This window comes from Pterocles gutturalis, unplaced genomic scaffold (genome assembly GCF_000699245.1).
Source record: "Pterocles gutturalis isolate BGI_N339 unplaced genomic scaffold, ASM69924v1 scaffold28536, whole genome shotgun sequence".
Taxonomy (NCBI): Eukaryota; Metazoa; Chordata; class Aves; order Pterocliformes; family Pteroclidae; genus Pterocles; species Pterocles gutturalis.
The window spans coordinates 73569-82794 of record NW_010098923.1 but is presented as its reverse complement, the minus strand read 5'-3'; the positions used below and the strand labels follow the sequence as shown (position 1 = coordinate 82794).

Below are 9226 nucleotides of genomic sequence, written 5' to 3'. Positions count from 1 at the left end.
GTGCCAGAAAGAATGTAGTGATAATGGTAGCTAAAAATCAGCTGAATCTGAGAAACATCTAGATGAAATTGCTGCCAAAGCTTTGAGGACAAAGTGATCCTAAGGCATGTTGTAGGGCATAAATTAGCCCAAATTAAAGAAAAGAAAATGATCTTTTAACATCTGTATATTTAACAAGTCTAGTTCTTATATACAATGTGCATATGTTCACTATACCCCTGCAGCAGTATATACATATACACATCTTTGCACTCTTGCCAGTTATGTCTCTTACACAATAGCAAAGGTATTAATTGTCCGGTAAAGTTTTCTCAAGGTTATTTGCCATGATTCACTGCATTCTGGCTAGCTTTGGTGGGTCGTGTCCCATATAATTATCTTCTCCCCCTTCTGGCCACCATCCAACTGTTCTTTTTTTCTTGGTAACCCACTCATTTAAAAGGGAAAAAAAAAAATTAAAAAAGGAAAAAAATAAAGAAAAAGAGAAAAAAAAAAAAGAACAAGGGACTTAATATTGGATAAGGCATGCTCTCTATATGAAGTGCTTTATAGGTCTTCACAAGACATTACAAGCTATTGAATTCCCATCAAGGAAACCTATTTCTGTTTAATTGTGCTAAGTGCTAAGGTTTACTCTTTAGGTTTTCCATTCTTTTCAGCTTGTGCATTGTTCCTGTGTAGGCCCCTCTGGATGTGAGTTGTGAAGTCATACTTGTCCGTGCAAAGATGCTGGCATATGCTGCACTGGAAAGGTCCACTGTCACCATGGCAACTCATATGCAAAGCATACATCACTTCATCCAGAAAGACAATGCCACAGTGCACACACTTGGTTGAAAGTTCATCTTGAGTACTTCTATCAACTTTCTCTGTTTTTACTACATTCAAGGGACCTTCATTTTTTACATTTGGCGGTGCCTTACTTTTTTCCTTGGAGGCACCATTTGCAGTTGGCCCAGGTCTGGAATGCTTTATCGCCAAATCTAGAGGAATGTCATTGTCTGATCCGACAGCTGAAAAATGAGGAGGCAGATTAAAGGTGGGATAAGGCACATAGTTTTGGCAAGGATTTGGTAGGCCAGGCACATGACTCAAGTAGTGTGGATTCCCAGGAACAGACAGCTTATATTTACTCCAGAATCTCAGCCAGTCAGCTTCACTCTGAAAGTCATTGTGTACAAACGGAAGTCCAAAAAGTGGGTACTGGTATTTTTCAATAGGGCTTCCAGGTGGTGAATAGTTTGGGTGTTTCGCAGGTCTCATGTATTTCTCTATCGGGCTGCCTCTCTCTGAGCTTCCTTTCCCTTCTGATATCGATGAACTGTTTCCTGGGTCTCCAGTACTTTCCTGAGGACTTTTTATCTGAATGTGCAAAGGTTGCATCCTTTTGTGAATATCCAGAGTTTGGCTGACCAATATTGGCTGCTGAGCAGAATGGCTTTTAGTCAATGAACCTGGGGCCTCATATTTACTGAGGCTGGGAAGCTGAATTTCTCTCTGATGACCTTCAGGTAAATGATCCTCTGACCTCCTCTCTAAGGGGCTTCCATTGACTTGTTCCTCACTGCTACCCCTCTGCTGTTTGTTTAGCTGCTCAGCCTGAAGTGCCTCCGGGTTAAGGCGCTTTCTTGTTCGTCTCCTAATGATCTGCTCACCATTGTTCTGCTTAATGATGTTTAAAGGCCTGGGAGTCTGCATGGAACACACACATAATGAACAAAAGGAAAACAGAAAGACACATTAAACAAACCTGAGAGACCATGCTCATGCAAATGTATCGTTTCTTTCGTGAAAAGCAATACTATAGGAGCTTTATGGTTCCTGGCCCCTCATGCTAAAAGTAAACTATGAACTGGTTTGTTTTATCAAACTTAACTACCTTAGACGTACTATACCTGTTTACTTAAAAAGGGATGAAGTAGCCAAGCTGTCAAAGCTTCTATTACCCCTTACTCCTGAAAAATTCTGTGGGAGACATGCTGAAAAAGGGTGATGAGAGCTGGGGATGAGGTGGGAGATGGATGACCCTATGCACCAGCATTGATCTATGTCACCAGAGCTGGTATCAGAGAGGGGTTTGCAGAGATCACACTATGACAAGAACTGGGTAACACTTACCTTGATACCCAACCCCCCCCCTTTGACATGGATAGAAAATGCAAGCAAATGCATGGCTTGCTGACCACCACTGTTGTCCCTCAGCAAAAGGGCTGCTGGTCCACTGTGGTGGTGAGTGGGATGATGGTGGCTGGAAAGAGACTAAGAAAGATGGAGGAGAAAGCCCAGGAAAAATTTCCCTATGCACCAAAAAGTCTACCTGGGACTTTATTACCAGCTCCCCCTCCTTCATCCCCACTGTATTTCTTCCTAAATATTACTGATGTTCTGCTACTAAGCCATGAGGGAGAGAAAGCGTTCTCTAAAGGTGGGAAAAAAGGGTCTGTGAAGAAAACAGCATCACAAAAGAGGAAGAGGCAAGAATCAAGTGAGGACTTCTGCTTCCATTTGCTGCTTCCCCACACCAGCTCAGGGTAGGTGGCCTCTTTAGATGAGAAGTGAAAATGTTTTTGCGTGAAGGAAAAAAAAAACAGTACGAGGAAGGACAGCAGCCAGGCCTCTCTGAAAGACCCCTCAACAGGAAGGTCACGGTATGTGAATGAAAGATGGTGCTGTAGCGTTGGTATGTGTTTGTCTACTGGGCAGATGTTAAAACAACAAAAACTACCTAAAAGTCATTCAGTTTGGTGTGCTGGCAGTTGCCCTTTGTCTCATCCAAATGCACACCAAATGTTTTGGTTGGAGGCCAGAAAAGTGCCCCACACAGTATTCCACTTCTATGTTTATCTGGAAATGTTCTTTTTAACATTGTTTTAAAATGCAGATTAAATTTTGGCCTACAGTCAATATCCAAAACAATTTGTACCTTGAATGTAACATAATTTAAATATATACTCATAACTTTGAATTAATATAAAAATATCCAGGGCCGGACGAGCGTTCACTCTATTATTTGTAGAGATTTGGTTTCTCTCTTGACTTGCCATCTTCCTGTCCTCTTCTCACATATTTATTTCCCTGAGGTCAGCTCATTCTTAATGGTTAACTACATTTTAGGCAGTGCAGCTACTTGGTAAGATTTTACTTTCTATTAAAACTCTAAACCAGAAGAAATATACACTTTGATTTAGATTTTTAATAAGCAAAATTTAAATTTAGTAGAAAACCAGCACCTTGAACCAGCATCTTCAAACAGATAAAAGTTGAAGCAAAATCATGTTTAGATAAAATTAGAATATTTTCTACATAAATTCTATGCAAATAAAGTGTATAGCTTGCAGAATCAAGACAATTAATATGCATAAGCATATACACTTTATTAGAAGCTCAGCGTAATTTCCTCACCTTTTTATGACATTTGGAACTGCCATAGTGACATGCTGTGTGAGGTCTTACAATACTGTTGATGTTGCTCTTATTAAACTTTTATTTATACACATGAGACCATTTTTATATGGCTTACAGATAACCCTTCAATAGTTTGGAAATACTTCTAGTCTTACTCTTCATGATACTGGTATGAAGTCTGATCCTGGAAGTAGTTAAAAGAAACATCTTCATACCTGTGATTAAGGACCCCCCATACACTTGTTAGCAGCTCAGGCTCTTCCATGTTACATGCCATTAGGAGTTAAACGCTGTAGGTCCAACTTAAAAATTCCCCAGCATGCAAATGACTGTACTCATCTGACTAGTCTTTAGCTGATTGAAACAGACTATTCAGTGGAGTAAAGTTACTCACATTTTCCTTACTCATAATAGCAAGGTGCAGACAGAAATATTCTGTATTTGGTTGCAACTGAGGCAGACAGAAAAGTTTAAGCTCTCTTCTTGATTTTCAGTGGGGCCCTAAATTTAGAAAATAGTGGAAACATTACCAGGACTTTACTTTTAAAATGGCCTATGTCAGATCCTTGATTATACGTTATACGTAATATATTGACTGTGATCTCAAAGATTTTTTTGCTATCTCTATATAAATTGGCAACCTCCCTACCCCAAATATATGAGTAACTTTAAAAAAATTTACAAAATTCAACATATAGTTCAGTAAGTTATTGTGATACACTTCCTAGATGCCATGGGAAATTGAGGTGATCTCTCCACTAGAAGACCATGTATGTCTAATCCTAGAATAACATGCTGTAACTCTTCACTGAAGTAGTCCAAGGATGTGGCCAAGGAATTACTATGGAACAAAATCTAGTTTTCCATCACTGAGTTAGAGCTGTTAAAAACGAGGAACAGCACTATAATATAAATTCATTATTTTGGGGAGAAAAGGGATATACCTTTTTCTGTTGGCAAACATGAATATTGTATATATGTTTGCAGTGAACTGGAAGCATTTTTCCACTAAAACTATTTTAATAATTGACTGTTGGAATATTATTACACATTTCTTAACATAGTTGACTGCATTAGAGGAGAGAAATGTGAAAAACTTGTCAAGTTACATGTAAATGACCCCTAGATAGACTGAACATTTTTTAAAATATGTTGAAAATTTATTCAAGGGTATCAGAGAAATGGAAATGTGACTCCTAGCAGCAATCTCTATCATGTTAATATTTGTCAGTCACTACCACGTAGTAGTATCTGACAGACCATGGATTTTTCTTCTTATTAAATCCAAGTAAAAAAGGGACCTTACAGATTAGTGTATTATACACATTCTTGAGGTAATGAGGACAATCATTCTAGATAGTGATAATCCAATCAAAAAAGGAGCTACCTAATGTGGGTGAATTTTACTCAGCTGTGTAGCATAATTTGGTTTAACTGAGTGGCCCACAGAAGGCAGTAGTTCTAGTCCCTTGAATTTTTACAGTTTCAGACCTTTACCTAATAACTGCATCATCCTGGATGCCTTAATTCAAAAGCATACATGACAAATATTTAGCATAATTTTTCATAAAGAGATAGCTAGCCCGACAGGCAGACAGATAAAAGAAACTTTCATCTTTCTGGTGCCAGTCTTTGCATGGGACTGTCTCAAAAGGTGTCTGAGAGATTTGTTTGATTATTTCAGACTCCAACTTACAATGGAGTTGCTATCACACCACAGCAGAGCAGAGGCTTAATTAAATTCTTTGCATTTGTCTGGTCAAAGTTCAATTGAAGATATTAATATCAAACATCCACTGAATGACAGCTTACTGCCATGGCTTGAACAGTGGAGCTAAAAGATAGTGTCAGCTTCTTGCTTTCTATATGCATAAAATAAAGTTTGACATTGTATTGCCAATTATTATTGTTGGAAGCACACTAGTTTGTTCCTACTGGTTTATAAGAATTATCTGAGCTATGTGTTTGAATTCAAAACGGATTCTTGTAGCTTTTATCTATTCAATAAGTTATGCTAATAATCACGGTAAGGTCCAACACTTTAGTTTAGAAAAGTATACCAAAAAAAAGAGAAAATGAGGTCTGTGAATAGAAGTTCTACAAATAACTCGACTCAAATGTCAAATTAACATTAAAAAGCCAAATTCTGTTTGAAATCTTTGTGGATGCTTACCACTGATCAAGTTCCTTAAATTAGATATTATATCTAGAACTTTGAGAGATCACCAGGAAGATCATACTGACAGCAAAACTCGGCCAAGGTGCTGGCAGGAGATCGTGCATTACTCCATCTTCTCCTACTCAGATGTTATCTGACTGGACTGTTCTGGAGCATAAAAACAGTTACTGACCTCAGAATGACAGCATGGCAAACAGAGATAGCCTTTCAGATTGGTGATGGTCTTGTCGCTTCTAAAAATCGGAATCTTTCTCTTTTTATGAAGTGGGCTGCACAGGATCTTGATTAAATAGAATTGTTATATGACCTGTACACAAGACCAATTCACCAAAACTACTAATTGATTTAGAAGCTTATGCCTCAAATTTAAAGAGAAACAGGCATAGGCATATAGCGAGTCTTAAAGCATTTGAAATATGGTTTCATAAGTAGCTTTTTTTTTTTATTTTGAAAGTGGGATTTCTGAAAAAAGTTTTTAAAAATATGCACTCTCAGTCACAACACAGATTTCTGATCTGGGATCTAAGCCTAAATTGTTATGTTGCCTTGGCAAACTCCCAAAGTCTGCCTCAGTTTCTATTTCTGAAAAATAGTAACACTTCATGGGCATGTTGTAAAAATTAATTAATTAGAGTCAAATCTTGGTCACCTGACTCTCCCATGTGCTTCTATTAAAGACAGTGGGGATAATATTTAACTAGTGGGTCTTAACCTAAAAGATTTTGAGCACTTTGGCACTGATCCAAGAAAACACTTAAGCATGGCTTTCCTGGTCCTGGACCAGAGCATTCAACATCTTTCAGGATCAAGCCAAATGTCAATAAGATGAAAAGCAGTATAGACAGTCCATGATTATTACTTATTCCCTGATCCTGAGGGATGGTGAATCTTCCCCTCAGCAAGTGATGAGTGCCATCAAGTGAGTAGCTTCCTTGTTATTTCAGAATCCTCCAGCAGACTATAGGAACTGTAGAAAAAAAGAACAAGAAAACCCACCACCCCATATCTCTAGGAAAATTACCGTCAAGAACAAAGGAGGTAAGATAAGTGAAAGAAAATAAAAACGACAGCAAGGGATATTTTTGATATAGATACGATGTCTACTTTAAGAATCTTTTTTTTTTACTATGAACATGAGGGTTCTTGAATTTAGAGAGCTTTCATCGCAACATATTGTATGCCTTTAAATGGAATTCTCAGAAAATAAATAATTTTCCCCTTACTTTGTATCAAAATAATTAAATGCATCACTGGTGATCTCAAACACATCTACCCACAGCATCTCAGCCTGTTTCATAATGAATCACATCTGATCCCAAAGTGACCATACTGCAAAACCCTGTTAGGAAATTAACTGCAGGCCAGGGAGTAGTAGTAATCACACAACTAGACAAGACCACAGCTGCCCAGCTTAGCTGTATAACCCTTTTTTTTCTGAACAGACCAGTAAGTTCTTCCTACCGAGTGAAGCTTCTGGTAGAGGCCACACGCATTGCATACATATCCACCATTTGCATTCTTTCGCCAGAGAGAGGTCTTTGTGGTCAGGCAATTGGCACAAAAAACACCCGAGCCTCTACGTCTCTGAAATAGGGAAAAAAAAAAAAACACACACACACACAGAAAAAAAAAGAAAAAAAAAACAACAGGTCAGAGGTGAGTCACATGAGCTGCGGAGTTAGGACAAATCAACACAGGAGTTTTGTCTCTAGACTGGCAACAATGACAGTACAAAACCACACTGCCCATAATGAGGTCAGGTTCAATTGTGCTTAATAGGCACCACTGATTTTCATTATAATTAACCCTAGAGTGATGGATGAGGTGTGTGAAACACCAAAGCCTTTTCAGAATAACAGCTTTAACTTTTTGAACTTCAGGTTTTGTGCATTTAATGATGGTTTCTAAATAGCAAATTCTGAAGAACTCCTCTGGAAGCTGACAGAGAACATTCTGTAAACTCTGCTGGTTTGTTCATCACATTTCACAACAGATTTATTTCTTTTTAGTTTGCTCGATTTTAAAGTGTGATTGGTAACAAGAATTCTGAAACACCACCACTTTAATTAATTACAATTTGTATCTGCATCATACTAATTCCTTTAACAGAGATTATACTTCATTAACTGAATACATGATATTCACTTCCAGTCTTTCCCACTTCTGAAACCAATATAAGTTACCATATATTACCCACAGCCCACTAAGAACGAGAAGTACCTCTGCCAAAGAAATAAAAGTACAGTATTCTTAATGAGACCTCTTTTGAACTTCGCCCGAAATCCCAGAAAACACCGTCTCATCGATGGATAGATTTATTTATTTTCATTTAGGCAGGCAAAGAAAGGCACAGTACAACTTTCCTAAATACAAATTGATTTTTAACCAGACTGAGCTGTGTGCATACATCAGCTTTCATAATGATCCAGGAATATTTAAAAGTAGACAAGTTTATGAGTATTGCTCATTAAATTCTTTCTACGGAGTAATGATTTCATTAAACTTCTCATTTAAACAAAAGTCAGGCTGTGTTTTTGGGCACAAATACTAATAAGCAGGAAATGGAATTCTTTTGCTGAAAAGAAAAACTGAATTTCAACTCTGTTCCCTTTTTGCAAAGGAAAAAGATCAATAAGAAACATTCAACATCTAAGATAAGAATGGGTGTGTACAGACAAAAAACAGCTTGGGTGAAAACTAATTTTATTATAAATTAAAAATTACTAACACTGTAAGTAAAAATTTCAGGGTTTCATAAAATTTAAGCAATTTATTTAACTTCAGTCCATACTGTAGAAGACTGGTGTTCATGCCAAAAAAATACAATGGTTATAATTGTACTCTGATACATTTCAAATGGAAAGCTTTCTGCAGACATAATTTTGGCTTCAAGACTGGAACACTTTCTTGGCATTGAAAGGGCATTTGATTCATCGGGTGTTTCACAATGTATCACTAAAAAGACCTGGTGAGCAGCCAGTTCCCTATAGGGTAATTTTTCCATCCAGATGCAAGTGCTATCAGAGGCCCTCGTCAGCTAAACTAATTATGATCTTGCATTTGCTGATGCCTGCTCACTCTAACGTTCGACATCCTCCATTAATCATCAATACAAGGAAAACGAATGAAACGTAAAGAAACGAGGGCTGGTAAGCTGCACGGCCATAAAAATCTGAAATGAGTGCAATAATTTAACAAGATTGGGGAAATGTTTTTAGTGAGCACAAAGTCAGGCTAACAATTGCCCTTTTAAACCAAGAACACAATTTCATTAGTACAGCAGGTTGTTCTACTTTAAAGTGATACAATAAAATTGAGATTGTCGTCAAGATAATCTCTCTCTCACCCTGTTACATCATCCCCTACTTTGTCTCTTAAATCAGAAGCAGTAATACACTACGTTTTTCTCAATTTGGCTAAGGTGAGAACTAAATGGTAGCTGATGTCCTTCAGCAAACATTTAACTAGTCGTGTATACAAGACACAGCTCACTCTGGGAAGGCACACTCACCTACAAGTAAATTGAAGCTCCAAATTCTTTTTGTGGTTGCATATCCTTGCACAGCTTCACCTGGCTGCTGAAATATTTTCCTTAAGAGTACAATAATAGCTTCACTAAACTAACCCCAACTTGGTCCACTT

General features: G+C 37.7%; 1 protein-coding gene across 1 annotated transcript; it reads right to left on the bottom strand.

Moving 5' to 3' along the window:
• Positions 1-419: 419 nt before the first annotated feature.
• On the bottom strand, positions 420-8677 carry LOC104462702 (zinc finger transcription factor Trps1). The gene is made up of 3 exons (XM_010074762.1): positions 8663-8677; positions 7046-7168; positions 420-1692 (listed from the first exon to the last, which is right to left on the bottom strand). Exons 1-3 carry the CDS (start codon positions 8675-8677, stop codon positions 631-633), a joined length of 1200 nt encoding a protein of 399 aa, XP_010073064.1. The 3' UTR covers positions 420-630.
• Positions 8678-9226: the final 549 nt, after the last annotated feature.